The following is a 19860-nucleotide window of genomic DNA, read 5'->3' on the forward strand; positions in this document are numbered from 1 at the left end:
AAATGTTCTCTTTCTTAACTGTCAACACCATGGCTGTAATATTAATTCTGCAAGATGCTTCCACTGGGGAAATCTGTAAAAGCTAGAAGGCATCTCTTGTACTTTCTCCAACTGTATGGGAATCTACAATTATCTCAATGTAAAAAGTGTAATACAAAAAAATTCTAAAGCAATAGTGAAAGCCACAGTCATGATCAGTTACCACATGGTAACCTGATATGGAATATCTAAGCCTCAAACACACTTATTACCTCAAACATTTATTAATTAAATGTTAGTTAATTTTAATTATTAAATATTAACTTTAACTTTCTACTGTAAAAATAAATACCTTAAAAGACAGTGACATCTTCAGAGCTACAGGTGAAAGTCCAATGATTACAGCTTCAAGCAAAATCTACATGGTTCTACAGAACTGAGGCCTAATTCAGGTGGTATTCATGCCCTGGCAAAGAGCCTGAATTTTCTTAACTAACAGAGAAATTATTAACAAACCAGAGGATAATCAACGTGCCACTTGCCCAACACTGTTCGGGAAGTCTCCCTTCTATATTCCTCATCCTTGACACTGAGACTACATATGGCACTAGATGGAAAACACTGGACGCCCACTCGGCTACTGTGATAAATCTGACTAGAGTAACTCCTATCGCCCACGCTAACCTTGGGATCACAAGTCTTTCAAGTTCTAACTCCCAAATGAAAAAATTTATGTGGACTACATACACCATTTGTTTCTCACCTCTTCCACAAGTTTCCAACTTTCTCATAAAGTTTCAAGTAAGAAGAAGTGCTCAGACAAAGCCCATTTAAAATGGTCTCCCAACTACAGTACATACAATCTGATCTCTTTACTTATATTTTTAATTTCTGAAATTTACAACTATAACAGATTTTCTTAACGTTTATGTTCTTACAAATGATTTGTTCATGGCACGTTTCACTTCATCAGAGCCATCTGAATAGATCTGCTGAAATAATTTGTTTAAAGCTGCATCTCCCTCCAACTTTTCATTCTTTTCTTCTTCTTTGATCTCACCGACCAATTTATCCCAATTTCTTGTATAATGAGATGATGATGGATATAGGTTTTTTACATCTATGGAGTAAAAACAAGAAGCCATTAATCAACACGTGTTGATTATGTCAAGCGCACGTAACTTTGTGACCATGGTGTTTACATCTCAGCAAATAGTTTAAATCATTAAATTTCATGTTTGTAATAAATGTCTTCCTGATATATAAATCAATAATTAACATTTAAAACCTCTAAAGACTGAATCGGTAAGCATAATGTAAAATCTGGAAATTTCTTTTGAGCAAAATAACTCATAGTGTAAACTTTTGGTACATTATGTGAAACTAGATTAACAAAGAAAGCCTACATGTTACCAACAGGAGAAACTGTGAGGAGCATACAGGAACTTCCCCTCTAAGACTCGCTATTTTTACTGATTTCTGACTGTGCTGGGTCTTCACTGCTGCAGGCTTTCTCCAACTGCAGTGACTGGGGGCCACTCTTGCCGTGCGCAGGCTTCTCACTGCAGTGTCTTCTTCTGTTCCCGAGCTCGGGCTCTGCGCACGCGGGCTTCAGTAGTTGTGGCAAACAAGCTCAGGAGTTGCGACCCACGGGCTCTAGAGCGCTGGCTCTGTAGTTGTAGCTCACAGGCTTAGCTGCCCCACAGCATGTGGAATCTTCCCAGATAAGGGATCAAACTTGTGCCCTCTGCATTGGCAAGCAGATTCGTAATCACTCAGTGGACCACTAGGGAAGCCCGCATACAGGAACTCTTATGTTAAGAGAAAAGGTGCAAAGATTGTACCAACAATTCTAAAAATACTGACTTTTTAAAATAGATGCTTCATTAACAAACTTTCTCTAAACAAAGCTTTAACGAATGTTAGAAAATACAGCTTCTAGGGCTTCCTCGGTGGCTCAATGGTAAAGAATACACCTGTCAATGCAGGAGACACCGCTTCTATCCCTGGTCCGGGAAGATACCACATGCCACGGGGCAACTAAATCTGTGCGCCACAATTACTGAGCCAGCGATCTAGAGCCTGGGAGCTGCAACTACTGAGCCCATGCGCCTCGGCTACTGAAGCCTGCCCACCCTAGAGCCAGAGCTCCCCAAGAGGCGAAGCCTGCGTATCACAACTGGGGAGCAGCCCCCACTCACCACAACTAGAGAAGAGCCATGCGCCAACAAAGACCCAGCAAAGCCAAAAATACATGAAATGATATTGATGTGTGTGTGTGTGTGTGTATAAAGTAGCTTCTCCTGAGGTACTTATATCTTTCAGAGTAAAATTAAACTGAAAACAATGACATGCCGTTTGACACTGCCATGCCATCTGACAGTGAGTTAAGACTCCATCCTCTCACCACATTAAAAATATCAGATTACTTCAACAGAAGGAAACAATAAATAATTCTTGAATGCTGAAAAACAGTACATGATGATCCACATGTCAATGCCCACATCACGTGCACACAGGAAATAATATTACTTGGAGGGCACATTGGGATTAAACAGAGGCTGCTTGCAGCCAGAGAGGCAACCAACGCAGGGAGATTCAGGGCACTGCCAAAACTGCCCCAAAGACCAAGGGAATCAAGGTCTTGACACACAAATAGTTTAAAAGAAACTAACCAGATTACCTAAGAACTGTAAGAGCAGATCTGTTCATCATTCAATGGAAATATAACATAAGCCACAAATGTGAGTCACAAATACAATTCTAAAATTTCTAGTAGTTTAAAAAAACAATCAGGTGAAATACATTCTAAAAATGTCTTATTTAGCCTAACACATCCAAAACAGTATCAGTTCAACATGAAATCAATATAAAAATATTAATATATTTTATATATCCTTTTCACACTAAGTTTAAAATCTGGTATGTATTTTACATTTAGAGCACATCGCAATCCAGACTAGTCATATTCCAAGTGGTCAATAGGTACAGGTGGTTTGCAGCTACTACACTGGATGGTACAGCTAGATAGCCTTAAAAAAAAAAAACCACTTCCCTATGAAGTTAAAGCTTCCCTGTGAATTAGGACACATGATGCTAGTCTACACGTCCCTCTCCCACTACCGCCACTATATATCCCCCTTCTCAAAAGAGATGAGAAGCGAATCGTTCACTGTCTTCCATCCTTTCTCTTCACCTCTCTCCCTGCCCATCTCACCACCCGATCCCTAACAAGACAAATGGCAACACACCAGTTTTATACAGGGCAAGCAAACTGTTTTCCAAATTCTATCCACCTGTCCTCCACCAGTAATCTCTTTCTTTTGTACATTTTCACTAGGAGCCAAGAAAACAAAAAACGCATGCCAGTGGTAAATTAAGAACTTAGGACACACGGGTTTAATTAATCCTAATGCTGATTTGCCAGATGGGACCACAGTTCTCATCTCCATTTTACAGATAAGAAAGCTGGCACAGATAGGTTAACAACTTGCCCTTATCTGCAGTCTCCAGCTTGTCAAACAATCTGATAAGCACATTAACCCCTTACAAAAAATATAACCAGTCAGGAGGAATACCATCTTGAATATCCAAGGCATTGAGTTTAAAAAGAGTTTGTAACCATAACACCAAGAAAATCTTTAATCTCAGAAAAACATTAATACCTGTAGGTGGCAAATGAACTACTCAGAGACAGCTAACCTAACTTCTTGCTTATTCACTCTAACATCAACTAACTGCAAAGCTACTCATGTCAGCAGAGACTTCCCACTGTTAGAAAACGCAGCAACAAGCAGTATCACACATGGAGTACAAGAACCAGACCCAGACTCTGAAGACCTGGATTTAGTCCTGGACAATGAAAACTGCGGGGTAATCTCAGGCAAGCTGTTTAACCTTTCTGAGCCCGTAAGATCAGAGGAACAATACAAGGTCACTTACTATACAGGGCTGCTGCTAAAACTAGGTGAGATACTACATTTAAAATATGTCTTAAAAAAATGCTTTAAGCTATATATAAACCTCAATCCAAAAATCTCTGGGAATCAACCCCATGAGAAGCACATAACATCTTTACCAAATCTTTCACATACAGCAGGGCACAGAAGCTTAATAAACAGCTCATATACCAACCTGAATCATTTCGATTCCTAAAAATTATCTGGGAGGGTAAATTTCCTGGCTCTGCTAATTATGCTGTAGGTTAGCTATGACAACGTCATGCAGGGAACTGGGTGAAGGGTACATGGGAACTCTAAATTTCTGAAACTTCTATTAGAACCTAACATTATCTCAAAATAAAATTTGAAGATGAATGCTCTACTGGCGAACTTGGCATTTTCTACAAGGTGCCACAATGAAACTGTATTTTATACTACAGAAGAAAGCAGTGAAAAATCAAAAAGTAGCTGAAACGAAGTTGCCTCATTTTAGTCATCAAATCAGAGCATTATCTCTAATCAAAAGGTAATCTCTCTCCATTCATTAATGAGGTCATTGCTATAAAACACTTAGACTTTAGGTCTAAGTGTGTCCCACAGATTAATCACTGCGTTAGAAAAACACCTGTCTACTGCCTATGCTTAGAATTGACCCCAACATAAAGTAGTCTTTTTCTTAAAGGATTAAGCAGTCAGCCCTTGTTTTCTACTCTACTCGTAGGCTTGCCTTAGGCCTTCATTAGCTGTCTGCCTCCACCTCTTAGAAAAATAGTGACATGTGCTGGATACTTTTCTCTGGGAAGCCCTGAAATTCCAGGAAATTAAGAGTTGACTATATCAGAAGAGACAGAAAGGCATAAATAAAGAGGGGAGAAAGGAAGAGCGGGAGATTTATCAGCAGAATAAAACCATTACACATAAAAAACAGGAAAGGCCAACACACGAAAACAACCCCCAGCCAATGTTACAAACTGCCACGGTAAACAATGAACTCCACTTCCCTCTGGGCTCTGATGCCATTCATTTGTATTCTTATGGAGTTTAAGAAGTTAGAACCACCATTAAGAAATATTTTGTATTCATTACAGAGCAACCTTATTATACTCCATGTATTTTATCTTGAGAACATAAATAATGAAGTAGAAAGAATACTCACCACTATTTAATTTCAACTATATAACACAACATGAATCCAAAGCGCATCAAGGCCAGAAAACAAACCTGCTATGAACGGTTTGGGGTTAGGCACATCTCCTTGCCCCTCTAGCTTTTCCCATCTCACAGCCTCTGGCTTTTTCATTTTAATTTCAATCTGGAGGAGACACCAAAAAAAATCAATTATTCAAGGTAAAATACACAGAACAGTTTAAAAAAAAAAAGCAATTTCCTTCAGTTATCAATGTTTCATAAGAATTAATAGTGTCCTTGCTTCCAAAGCTAAATTACAAAGCTAAATTCAGAGAACTCTGAAACAATTACTTTGTTTCTACTTAAAAGCCACCTTCAAAAACAATATACATACACACTCTAAACTACAATTAGGAATCTAGAAATCCACATGCTTTTCTTCTTTTAAAGCAGTGTTCTCAACTGGGGTGATTTTGTCCCCGAGGGGATATTTGGCAATGTCTGGAGACACTGCTGGGTCATCACAACTGAGGCACAGGTGAGGAGAGGCTGTGTGTGTATCTGCTCAGTTGCTCAGTCCTGTCCGACTCTGCAACCCCACGGACTGCAGCCCACCAGGCTCCTCCATCTGTGGGATTTTCCTAGCAAGAATACTGCAGTGGGTTGCCAGTTCCTCCTCCAGGGGATCTTCCCCACCCAGGGGTTGAACCAGTGTCTCCTGCATCTCCAGCATTCGGAGGTGGCCTTTTTTTTTTTTTTTTTAACCACTGAGCGACCTGGGAAGCTCCTGAGGAAAGGCAAGCGGTGCTACTAAATATAAATATCCTACAACATACAGGGTAACACCCACAACAAAGAATTACCCAGCCCCAAATGTTAACAGTGCCCACCACTGAGAAACCGTTCTAAAGGAGTTACTATGTATGTGTGTACATTAACCTGTTTCAGAGTAGAAAAACTTACTTCATTGTATAAAAATATCAAAACAACTAAGGGAAGTCATGAGTTAGATCCCTTAAATTATAACTTGCTTAATAATAGCATCCTATAACTTGCCTTTATTGACTAAAGTCTCTTTAATTGTTCTTGCAAATTGCATACCCTCCAAGCTTCATGTATCATGAAGACACCTTTAAGCACCCACTATATAAAACACCTCTGATGTATGGGTCATTGTATTAGTGACCCACTGGTGAAAAACCAACTGCAGTTTTGGACCATGAATTTTAAATCATTATAACTAGGTTCAAACACATCTTTATCAATCAAAATAGGAACCATTACAATCAACACACTTTTGCCAACAAGAAATAAGTTTGTTTATTCCTGTACCATAAAAATCAGTGCTTCAGGACTGAATGAACTCTTGAAAGCATGTTCTGCCTCCTGCTGGTTGTGGAAGCATTTTTCCTTCAAAAAGCTGTCGAGATCCTTGAAGAAGTGGTAGTCCACTGGTGAGTGGTCAGGTGAATATGGCAGATGATGCAAAACTTCACAGCCCAATTCGTTTAATCTTTGAAGTGCTGGTTGTCAATGTGCAGTTGGGCACTGCCATGCAGACGAACTGGTCCCTTTCTGTTGAGCAAAGCCAGCTGCAGGCACGGCAGTTTTTGGTGCATCTCATCCATCTGCTCAGCACACGTCTCAGATGTAATGGTTTCAGAAAGTTATAGTCGATGGGACAGGCAGCAGACCACCAAAAAGTGACCATAACCTTTTCTGGTGCAAGTTTAGCTTTGGGAAGTGCTTTGGAGCTTCTTCTTGGTCCAACCACTGAGCTGGTCATTGCCAACTGTACAAAATCTACTTTCCATTCGTCACAATCCACTGAGAAATGGTTCACTGTTGTTGCAAAGGATAAGGGAAGATGACACTTCCAAACAATGGTTTTTTGATTTGCAGTCAGCTTACGAGGCACCCACTTATCCAGTTTTTTCACCTTTCCAATTTGCTTCAAATGCCAAACGACCACCGAATGGTCAACACTGAGTTCTTTGGCAACGTCTCACATAGCTGTAAGAGGATCAGCTTCGATGTACATTCATTAGCAGTTTCTGGGCCAAATGAGTTGTTGATTTGAGTTGTCTCTGCAGCTTTATGACCCATTTTGAACTCAAATAAGATACTTGCTCAAATTTTTCTTTTTATCTAACATCATTTCCCTAGTCTAAAATAAATATAAACAGCAAGTAGTAAGTCATTAGCAAAAAAAAAAAAGGGGAGAAATGTGCATTAAAATGATGTATAACATATCCACATTTATATAAGAAGGTATTCTAATACCAAAAGGCAAAGTTCAGCAATTCAAAACCGCTATTACTTTTGCAGACGGTAAAGCATCCGCCTGCAATGCAGGAGACCAGGGTTCAACCCCTGGGCTGGGAAGATCCCCCAGAGCAGGAAATGGCAACCCACTCCAGTATTCCTGCCTGGAGAATCCCACGGACAGAGGAGCCTGGTGGGGGCTACAGTCCATGGGATTGCGAAGAGTCAGACACGACTGAGCGACTAACACACAACAGTAATGGTAACTTTTCCTGGAACATAGAGCTAGTCATGCCCAGTTAAAACTGGTCAAGACCACTGACCATTCAACTGGGGCTCCATGAGTGTTTGACCTCAGAGGGCCAAAATATGTCACCTTCAGAACATGCTAATGCCATTTTCTGAACATGCATCTCACGAAGAAACGTGTAACTCAGATATGCCCCTGCAGGACACCAATGACTTCACTTTATCATCCTTTCTTTCCCCCACCCCTCAGACCACCTTGCTTCTTTATCCCATAAATAGCCCAAGTCTGTCACCTCTGGAGAGGCAGATATAAGATTTTTTGTTGTTGTTCTCCTGTCTCGTCATTCAGCTGCCTCAAGAATAAACTGTCTTTTGCAAATATCAGTGTCTTAGTGTTCGGCTTATTGTGCATTGGGTAAATGGACCTGCTTTGATAACACAAGTAATGATAACATTTTTACAATCATTGGTTCAGTAATCATCAAACATCTACCGTGAGCAAAGTATAGCCTTCAGGAATGTGAGGGATTTTTTACATATTAAAAAATAATATGTGGTCATCCCTGACCACTCAGTAGTGTGTGAAGCACTTGAAGAAAGGCAACTAAATGTTCTAAACACTCAGGAGAGATCACACTGGCTGTGAACAGGAAGGTTTCCAGGCACCTTGAGGGCTGTGAGAGGCAGGAGCCATTTACAGTGATGGCAAGGGTCTCCAGAAGCAAAGGGAACTGTCAAAAACTGGAGCCCCGAGGTGAGAAAGGACAGTGTTATCAGCCAGTGAAGAGAAGACCAGTTTGCCTCAGGTCCAGGATTTTTGTTAAAGCAGAGAAAAATGCAAATGGAAAAAGGTGTAAGACAGACTATGAAGAGCTTCTGAGTGCTAAACTAAGGCCGCTTATTACAACGAAATGTTAAAAGCTTCCTAAAAGAATCCTTTACTCTCTAATCAAGGCTGCTCCCCTAGAATCTACCTAACATACACTCACAGAGCACTTATCACCTTACGTTCTCCTTATTCAAATAATGCTCAGCCCCAATTTGAGCCTAGCAAAAATTAGCATTTATAGTGCTGATAAACACAGTAATAACCATTATGCAAACAGTTTTAAGAATCAAGTTAGAATTTTATATTCTAATGTTTCTTCGAAGAAAATAATTATAACTTTTTAAGTAGGAAAAAAACCCCAAAAGATAAGCCTATTATGTCCACTTTGGTTCTTTGATCTTTTCAGTGAAGATGAGTCATTTAAAGTAACAACTGCTGGTAATCTTTCTACCAAAAGAGTTTAGGGAGAAAATCCTTAAAAATCTTCATTTTAAAATACTTTAACAAAACACTAACAGTAATCTGCCAGTATTTTCAGTCAGATATCAAGTGATGGGTATAAAAGGGGTGTGGACCAAGTATTTTCTTAAGGTGCCCAGAAATGTAGCAAAAAATGTTTTCACGAGAAAAAACATGAAACAAATCTCACTGGAAAAGAAGCAAAACAATCAGTCTTTTAAATGTAACGTATGTATTTAAATTCTACATGAATAAAAACAAACATTTACAAGATCTCCAGAATTCTGTAAAGTGAACTATGACTTAACTTTCATAAAGCAAAATACTACCAATATTTTCTCATACACAGTATGAAGACTCTGGTCATTTTCAGTTGTCACTGTTGAGATCTTTATCAAAAAGGGACAGAAATCCAATAGTCAGCAACGACACAAAATCAATTACTGAAAAGGACTATTAATATACTAAAATTTAAAACTGCATCTAACTGCATCTCGCTCCTTTAATTTTCATCTAGAAATGGAGACTTCACAAGCAGTGTGTACATCACCAGTATCCTTAACTAACTTCAGTCATGGGGCACCCCGTGCTCACACCACGTTTTCCTGTACTAAGAACTGCCTATAAAAAGTCCCTCGCTTCACCTGAATAGCAGCACACACTAGCACCGGCATCTCTGAGAGCCACTACAACCTGAGTAATTGTGCATTATGAACAAAGAGGCCTTTATAAAGCCAAAGTCAGGGCTTTAAGTAACAACCTATTTCAACTGAGACAAGCTGACTTGAACTTGAAAGTATGCTTACTCCATTCATTAAAAGAAATGCACAGAATAAAGCATTTAAAGCGGCTTTCTTAAAAGGCAAAAGGGGAGAGACTAATTTTCTATGAATTCCTTTTTATATCTACTTCACTTTAATGCTTATATATGCTCTTAAAAGTGATTCTGACAGATACTTTGCGAAATACCACCAGTTCAACTTCAGATATTTTTACTGGGACTATTAATCAGCCATTCTATTTTCATTTAAGTCAAAAGTAATTTAAAGATAACTTAAAACTTTGATGATTTGCGTGAATGCAGCTCTCATAGGCACAGAGAAGGCTTTCAATGTGCCACAAGGTCCCAAGCAGTATCAAGACTACTAGTAAGAATCCCTGTGTGCTGGGTTGTCAGTGTTCAATATTATGCATACTACCACCCATTTCTAAGCTCTCCTTTGCACAGCAGAAAATTTAATGTTTTCCAATGAAAGGACATTTAGATTTAAAGAAAAGCCATTACTTCTAAAGGGTCACGGCATCCAGAGACCATCTTCTTTAAAAAAGGTGAGTCTTTACTTACTACAGATTGATGGTGAAGGAATCTTTACCAGAGACTAGAGAGCTGTGCAGCTTACTGGTCAACTTTTTTTTTTTGGCAAAGTTTTGAGAACCATCTGTTTCAAAGATCCAGTCATTAGTGTTCCTTGATCTTTAGAATGCAGCTTTCCCAATGTTCTCTCACTCAGCTCTTTGCACATTTAACTTCTGTATCAACTCTTAGAATAGCTCAGTCTCCCTGAGGCCAGAACGCACATCTGCTGTCTTTATTTTTATTTTCAAATCATTTTATAACGTTTTTAATGCAAAGGATGGTAATGCATGAATCACCTTCCCCAATGTTCTAACAGCACAGCTCAAACGAGTACTGAGTGCCTACTGTGAGCCAGGCACCGTGCTGGTGCATAGGGCCCCTCACCACCTTGATTCTTCTTGAAGAAATCAATCAGAAGAGACACTCCCATAAACAAAAAATTCCAGTGTCCATTCTGTAAGCAACAGACCTAAGTTTTGGGAAATACCTAATTATCTGGAAGGAAGTATGCCAAAATGTCATCAGTAATGAGACATTACTTTCTCAGGTCCCTAATATTTTTCCAAATTTTCTATGATGTGCATTTACTGATTTTAAAACCCAAATAAAAATCTAAATAATGAAAATTAAATAACAGCAGCAATACTTATTGAGCACTTGTTACATTCCCCAGGTAGTAAGTGCTTCATGTACCTCACCCAACAGAAAAGCCCTGTAAGAGGAAAAGCATCCACGTTTTAGAGAGGAGGGAGCCACATAAGCAGAAGTTGTGAACAAGTCAAAAACAGCCAGTAGTGTAATTCTAAAACAGAAGAGTCAAATAGGTGTCACTTGTTGGACGTATGACAAATCTCACTGAGGTCTAGTTTCTCGTGTAAAATGGGATTAATAGGGCCTACCTATTAAGAAAGTGAAGAGGAACTAAACAGCCTCTTGATGAGGGTAAAAGAGGAGAGTGAAAAAGCTGGCTTAACACCAATACAGTATATTAACACATATACATGAAATTTAGAAAGATGGTAACGATAACCCTTTATGTGAGACAGCAAAAGAAACACAGATATAAAGAACAGACTTTTGGACTCTGTGGGAGAAAGCGAGGGTGGGATGATCTGAGAAAATAGCATTGTATATTATCATATGTGAAACAGATCGCCAGTCCAGGTTCAAAGCATGAGACAGGGTGCTCAAGACTGGTGCACTGGGATGACCCAGAGGGATGGGATGGGGAGGGAAGTGGGAAGGGGAGTTCAGGATGGGGAACACATGTGCACCCATAGTGGATTCATGTCAACGTATGGCAAAGCCAATACAATACTGTAAAGTAATTAGCCTCCAATTAAAATTAATTGATTATTAAAAAAAAAAAACCTCAGCATTCAAAAACTAAGATCATGGCATCTGGTCCCATCACTGCAAGGCAAACAGATGGGGAAAAAAGTGGAAGCAGTAACAGATTTTCTTTTCTTGGGCTCCAAAATCACTGTAGATGGTGACTGCAGCCATGAAATTAAATGATGCTTGGTCCTTGAAAGGAAAGCTATGACTAACCTAGACAAGACTATTAAAAAGCAAAGACATCCCTTTGCTGACAAAGGTCCATATAGTTAAAGCTATGGTTTTTCCAGTAGTCATACATGGATGTGAGAGTTGGAACACAAAGAAGCTGAGCATGGAAAAACTCATGTTTTCGAACTGTGGTGCTGGAGAAGCCTCTTAAGAGTCCCTCGGAATGTAAGGAAATCAAACCAGTCAATGCTAAAGGAAATCAACCCTCAACATTCACTAGAAGGACTGATGCTGAAGCTGACGCTCTAATACACTGGCCACCTGATGCGAAGAGCTGACTCAATGGAAAAGACCCTGATGCTGGGAAAGACTGAAGGCAAAAGAAGAGAGCGGCAGAGGAGATGGTTAGACAGCATCACCAACTCAATGGACATGAATCTGAGCAAACTCCGAGATAGTGAAGGACAGGGAAGCCTGGCGTGCTGCAGTCTGTGGGGTTGCAAAGGATTACATGCAACTCAGTGACAATAACAGGGGCATAGCTCACTTAAGGTTCTTATGAGGAATAAACAAAACCATATATGAAAACAACATAGCACTGTGTCTGGCAAGTAAGTGAATGCTATTACGAGTCTCTTCATCACTGCTACAATTAGCTCAAACATCTGAGCACATTATTTCACATCTCTGGGTTCAGTTTCCGTACCTGTAAAAAGGCAGTAACAATACTGGCACCATGTAGTAACTGTGAGGATTTCATAGGATACTACACAGCTATCAAAACAGTTAGCTACTGTAATTCTTTACAGGCCACACAACCTGGCACTGGCTCAGTAAGCTACAGTAAATGCATATGATGAAACACTTTGCTGAAAAACATCTGAGAGCACGGAAAAAAAAATCCATACTGCACACTAAATTTAACAAGACAGCTACAGATAGCATGGACAGTAAAATCCTTTTCTTTTGAAAATATACATACATTCATTAACAGAAAAGGCAGCAGGAATATACTCCAAGATCTGCAATTTGTGGATATCAGCAACTAAACAGTTACTTAGGAAAAAAAACACCTTATTACCACCACTACCACATCAAACAGCACTAACAGAACAATAATCCAAAACCCTACACACGTCTGTGTTTAAAACAGCAGGAGTATCCTGACCAGACACCTCCAATCCCATATCATAATTAAGATTCTTCCATGAATATTTAAAAAAAGAATACTAAAACTTGTAAAATTTTAGTGGGTTAAGAAGGGAGAAGGAGGCTACCTGTCTCTAAGACACACATCTTTTTTTCCCACAATTCCAGTTAAAAGCTTCATATTTTATATTGACATAATACACAAAATTACTCTGACTAAAAATAGGAACACAAGAACATTTCTGCAACAGCAATTTTTCTTGGAGTGAATATTAATCTTTAAAATGAGTATTTTACAGCATAGCTGTTACTGAAGATAAATCCTATGGTTGTGTTGAGAGAATACTGTCATGAGATTAACAAAATGAAATTTAAAAATTAAGTTTCTTAATTTTAAAAAATGGATCAGCAGGCAGATATATAAGCTGGTATTCAGTAGAAGGTAGAAATAACTATCAGTGCTACTAAAAATATATATATATATATATATGAATTCTGACTTTAAAAAAAGGACATTAGATACTATACTGTAAAATATTTAGTTAAGGGAAATTCCCTGGCACTCCAGTGGTTAGGACTTGGCGCTTTTACTGCTGGGGCCAGGTTCAATCCCTGGTCAAGGAACTAAAATCCTGCAAGCCGTGTGGCATGGCAAAAAAAAAAAAAAAGTTAAATGCTATTTCAATAATTGAAGGGTACTAACTCTTCCTATCTTCACTGCAAATTATATTTCACTTGAATAACACTTAACCAACAGTTATACATAAATATGCAACATGCACTATTTATTTGAAAGTAGGAAAGAAAACAGGATTCTCAAAAGGCAAAGAAACAGCCCTTTTAAACCACAGATTTTACAGAATCTCTAATATCAAGCAGATTTTCCCAAGCAAAATGCACCCTTTTCTCAATCCACCTGCAAACGTATGAAAAGAAAATTACTATTTTCCCCTTCTAGTGACATCAATAAAGCCTCAGTAACCCAGAGAAAGATTTTATTTTCAATATTTTAATACTGACTCCCTCTGCTGTATAAAAAAGGATTCAAAAATGTCATTTCCCTTAGGATCTAATTAGGTACAATTCTTTCTATTTGTTTCCCATAAAACACAGCTTAAAAACAGATAGCTTAACAAAGTAAAATATATTACTTTGGGTTAGAAAAGTGAAAATATCATCCTCCAGAATATATCCTTCAAATCTAAATTTTTTAGTCCAGAACTTAGACAAGCCTAAGAAAAAAAACAAAAGTCTAAATATTCTTCCTGGGCCATGCTAAACAATTCAGTAACTTGAAACTTGGGGAAAGCATTTGAAGTCCATGAACCTCAGTTTCTTTTTACCTGTAAACCTAAGAATGAAGACACTTATTACACTCTGCAAATTTGGTAAGGCCAATATCAGAATGCAATTTAAATTCATTCTCTGAATAATTACTGACCACCTACTCAGGACATATAGTGTACAGGGCTAGGATTGCCAAATTTAGCAAATGGAAGATATTTGTATCTTAAAATTATTTACTGTATGTAAAGTTAATTGCATATCCTGTACTTTAGGGCTTCCCTCATAGCTCAGTTGGTAAAGAATCTGCCTGCAATGCAGGAGACCCGGGTTCGATTCCTGGGTTGGGAAGATCCCCTGGAGAAGGAAATGGCAACCTACTCCAGTATTCTTGCCTGGAAAATCCCTTGGACAAAGGAGCCTCACAGGCTACAGCCCATGGGGTCGCAAGAGTCAGACACAACTTAGCGACTAAACCACCACCACCTGTACTTTATCTGGCAACTTTCCCTGAAGCACATACAGAGAATTCAAGTATGACAGCTTCTCAACTTTAGAAGACTTACAAAAAGTAAGAGAAATAAATGTATATATAAACAAACTACCACACAGAGAAGGGTAGTAGCTATGTAGCATTTAAAGAAAGGACCAAGGGGGGGGAAAGGTAAACTGGGAAAACAGTAAGAGGGCTTTGGGGAATGGTCACAATCAAGCACTCACATGATCCAAAGGAGAATAAAAACTGACAGTGCTCAGTTACAGCCTCCATTCTGGCCACACAGGCTTGTGCAGTCACCAAATACCCTCTTGCATTATACAAAGTGGAAACAGGTTTTGAAGTTACTTGCCATATTTTCACACAAATCAATTTAAATTACTTCAAAAAGACATGCATTACAACCTCTCAATAGAAAGATGTAAATGCCAACTCCTAATATTCTGACTTATCTCCCCATCAAATCGAGTTGTAGTTCTCTGCTTATTTTACCCAATATTATTAAACAAATTCTGTCCAATGTAGGCGGGGCCAGTAAGACTAAAATCTTCAGAAGATGTCATCCTTTTTCTCACTTTCTGTCGTCCAAGCAACTGTTTCCTGTCTGCCTCCTAAATAAACAGCTCTGTATGATTCACTCTTCAGATAGTTTTAAGCAGATCATTTTTAACTGGATGCAAAAACTACTGCTTCTTTACTTTGCACTTCCTGCTCCAACCCTCTGCAGATGCTCTCTTCTTTCTACAAGACCCAGTTATCATTCTTCATGACATAAGCCAACCCTGATTCTAGACTACGAGTGGAACATTCACACAGCTCAAAAGTTAAATAACCGACTACACTGCAGAACATGTGTATAGAAAAGGTATAGTAATGCAAAAAATTTATTTATATCATTCTTTCTCATCATACACCCTCACACAATCTTACAGGTGAAAGGATTTCAGAGTTCAGAGTCCACAGCTCTCTCATTTTCACAAGATGATGGAAATCATGCCCTATGATCATGTGTGATCACGTGATCACATGTGTGATGTGGATCACTAGTCTACACTTACAGAGCAAGCAAGGAACCAGAGTCAGATTTTTTTATTTTCAGTTCAGTATTTTTTCTGCTAAATTACACTTCTGTCCTACTGTACTCTTACTACATCTTCTGACTGGTACCTGACATATTCCATGAATTTTAACTTTATTGCATATTTTTACTCTTTTTGAAAATATAAAGAAATCTATAGATTAGTTTTTCAAACTGCAATTAATCCCTCGTAACACAGTAACCTAAAATTCAGCTTAACTAAAACACAAAACAGCACATTCATCTTTATAATAGTCTGTATTTTTAACTCCATAAGGAAGTGTGAGAAAAGTATTTATATATCCCAATGGACCAAACTGACAAGTCCAAGACAAGAAACACTATCAGTATCGAATCTTAAGAAGACGCTGATCACTGTATCTTTAGTGGAAGCTGTTTTATCAAGAAGTACTATACCTATCTTAGTAAGCATATAAATACTGCTGAGGTTAGATTTTTAAACTCCATTTTCCTAGAATCAGGGGAGGGGAAAAAAACTATTATTCAAAAACTACTGTTCTTATTTAATTTAAACATATGTGGCTAGAAGAATCTATAAGTTTACAACCACAGGGATAATTAGATGACCAATGTTCCCATATTTTGAAAAGATTACCAGTGACAATTCTTTTCAATGGTCTTACCTTTGTTGAAAGTACTTTAAACGTGCTCTGCTCTGGTATTATAGGATGAAGAAGTCTCAGTTTCAAACTGTAATCCTCTCCAGAAGGAAGTTTCACCAAAGCAGACAACTAATGAACATAAAATTAGTAGCACATTTTATAAATTAACTTAAAGAAGGGTAAAGTACTTAAACGGACTATAATTACAGAACTTTAGTACCGTTGCAGAGTATTTTAAAAACCTCATATGGAATATAAGATTTAAGAATCTCAAAATAATCCTTTTTAAAAATCTGGTATCCTTCATAATTCAAAAGGACACATGTACCTCAATGTCCATTACAGCAATATTTACAATAGCCAAGACAAGAAAGCAACCTGAATGTGCATCAACAGATGAATGAATAAAAATGTGATGTGTATGTACATACACATGTGTGTGTGTGTACACATATATGATGGAATATTACTCAGCTGTAAAAAGGAACAAAACTGGGTCATTTGTGATGTGGATAGATCTAGAGTCTGTCATAGAGTGAAGTCAGTCAGAAAGAGAACAAGAAGTATCCTGTATCAATGCACGTATCTGGCATGTAGAAAGATGGTAACAGATGAGCCTGTCTGCAGGGCAGGAATAGAGAAGAAAACATACAGAACAGAGCTGGGGACATGGCAGGGGGTGGGGAAGGGAGGAAGCGGAGGGGAGACGAATGGGAAAGCAGGTAAGACATGCGTGCTATGGCCTGCGAGACAGCTGGGGGAAGCGGCTACACAGCACGATTAGGCATGCGTGCTATGGCGTGCGAGACGGCTGGGGGAAGCGGCTACACAGCACAAGGAGCTAGGGAGTGAGACGGGGAAAGGCAGAAGGGGTTTAAGAGTAAAGGGATGTGTGTATACATATGGTTGATTCACTTTGTTGCACAGCAGAAACACTGTAAAGCAATTCTACTCCAAAATTAAATAGCACTGCCCATGACAAAAAAGGAAAAAAGAATGTGAATGGACTAAATGCGCCAATCAAAAAAACAAAAAACAACCTGGTATTCTTCACAAAAACTCTTATATACCTAATTAAAGAACACAGTATGTTTCATAACATATACTATACATTTAAATCTCAAGGAAACTCAAGATACAAGGGCCAAATAGTATAGCATGTAACAAAAAAAGCATTCTTGTGCAAAACGTCTCGTTCTGCCACAAACTCTCTTAAATATCTATCACAAGGTTTTCCACTAAATGCTAAGAAACCAAGTTATTAAAAATCATACTCATTTAATATGGTTAAAGTCATAACAAAGAAGCAGAGCTTTCCCATTAAGTGTACCACACAAACGTAACCAAAGCATGGTTATGTGTCTAAAGTTCCTGAATGTGTCTTTTATATTTAGCAACCCACTTCTGCTTTAAATCCCAAATCTAAAGAGGAAAGAAGGTATATGAGCTATAACCTACAGTATATATACTCTTGTCTCAAAACTTAAAATGATCCAAATGGAAAAGGAATGCTTCATATCTTCATCAGCATATTCATATCATCTCAGGAAGAAATGATACATGCTTGATAGATCGCTATAAATTATTCTGCAATATCTATTTATTTATATTTACAAATTAGAGTAGGAAATGGCAACCCACTCCACTATTCTTGCCTGGAAAATTCAATGGACAGAGGAGTTTGGTGGGCTATAGTCCCTCGGGTCACAAAGAGTCAGACTCAACTGAGTGCACACACACACACACACACACACACACACACACACACACACACACACACACACACACATTTATAAATAAAAGTATTTAATCTCAATAAAAAATAACTCAAAGACTATAATGACCTCTTTTTCTGAAAATTCCACCTTTACATCATTCTTCTGAACATTCTTGATCATAAGTGTAATGATTACTTGAGATTCTGTTTGATACCAGTCATACCTATTAAAAAAGAGAAAGGAAACTTAGAGCTTCTGAATTTCTTAAAGTTGTTGCTTCTTTGCTCTGTCAAGATAAAATACAATCTGATGAACAACAAGAGCTCCACCTTGAGGAACAAAATAGCAAAGCAGCTGCTGGCTCACAGAAATAATTTTATGTAACCAATTCCACATGGTCTGTACTGATGGGAGAGAAAATCAGGTAGATGATGCCCCAACTCTCTCCAGTGGATTTAAATACTTACATAATTTTTTAGGTTCTAAAGCATCCTCAATAGTGTTGTTAAGCTAATTTTTCTTCTTTTTGGCCACGTCACGCAGCATGCGGGATCAGTTCCCCAAACAGGGATCAAACCCATGCCGCCTCAGTGGAAGCTAGGATTCTTAACCACTGGACCGCCAGGGGATTTTAAAAATAAACAATAAAATTTATTCTAAACAGATCATAGTTCTAATAAATGAGCAATAGTTTTACCCTCTCATTTCAACCTAATACTAAGAAGTAAACAGTTCTATCCGAATTTTACAAAAAAAAAGAAAAAAAAAATGCTCAGAAGGATGCGGCAATCAGTTTAAGTCAGTAGCAGGTGATATACTGGCCCCAACCCCATATTCCAGGATCTCTTTACCAAAGCTGGGGGCAGTCCTGAGCTCAGGGAGCAGGAGTAAATGAGCTAAAATTAAAATAATTCAACTCATTCTGTCAGGCACAGTATTAAATAGAGCATCTACCTTCAATCTCAAAGTATGTGGGAAGATTAGTGTGTTGAAAGATTCTAATCATGTGTCTCTTTCCCTCTGAAAGCTGGGATCCTCACTTTCAAATCAGACTAGATTAACCCTGTGAGAGAAGAGCTATTGATCTATTCTGCCATTATTACATTCCCAGGATGAAGCATGGTGCCCTGAGATGTGGTGTATTTATGAAACCATTGTGGGGTTATCTTATATATATTCTATACTCCAAACACTGTAATTATTATTTAAGTTAGGGGTAGGGTACATAAATAATAATTACGGTGTCTGGAGTATAGAACATATATAAAATAATCCCACACTGATACAATGAACACACCATGTATCAGGGATCCTCACTTGCTAATTATATTCACGACTGTAACTGCTGCATTCAGCAAGTAACTTTCAATTCATGCAGAATTATTCCATGAAAAATTTACTCCAAATGTAAAAGGCAGGTAAAGTTACATTATCAGGTCTACTACTAACTTCCTGACCTATGTAACAATAACTTAAATGTAAGACGTTATTCTTAATATATGGAAAGATGACATAATATACAACCATGTGAAGCCAGTTTTAAGTTAACCATAACAGGAATACTAATTCAAATTGGTTAATGGTCTTACAACTATAGTTTTTCAAGGCTTCAGTAAGATTTATCTTAAAAACTAAGAAATACTTAAATCACAGGTAGGGACTTGCTTACTATTAAATGACAGGGTTTCTTTTCCCTTTAGGCATATTTATCATGCATTATGAAAAAGAAATCCTTACTTGATTTTTGACTGATGAGTCCTCTGGGATGCAGACTGATTTGGGCAAATCGAAAGAGA

The 19860-nt window shown here is 38.2% G+C and overlaps 1 protein-coding gene across 1 annotated transcript in view; it reads right to left on the reverse strand.

Moving 5' to 3' along the window:
- The window catches only part of SUGT1 (SGT1 homolog, MIS12 kinetochore complex assembly cochaperone), a 40751-nt gene that overhangs the window by 8505 nt on the left and 12386 nt on the right, over positions 1-19860 (reverse strand). The window contains exons 9-13 of the mRNA XM_052650077.1: positions 19802-19836; positions 18191-18287; positions 16368-16475; positions 5142-5232; positions 918-1099 (exon numbers count right to left, since the gene is read on the reverse strand). Of these exons, the coding sequence (XP_052506037.1) occupies positions 918-1099; positions 5142-5232; positions 16368-16475; positions 18191-18287; positions 19802-19836 (513 nt within the window). The remainder of the gene's footprint in view (positions 1-917; positions 1100-5141; positions 5233-16367; positions 16476-18190; positions 18288-19801; positions 19837-19860) is intronic.

Source organism: Budorcas taxicolor, chromosome 12 (genome assembly GCF_023091745.1).
Source record: "Budorcas taxicolor isolate Tak-1 chromosome 12, Takin1.1, whole genome shotgun sequence".
Classification (NCBI taxonomy): domain Eukaryota; kingdom Metazoa; phylum Chordata; class Mammalia; order Artiodactyla; family Bovidae; genus Budorcas; species Budorcas taxicolor.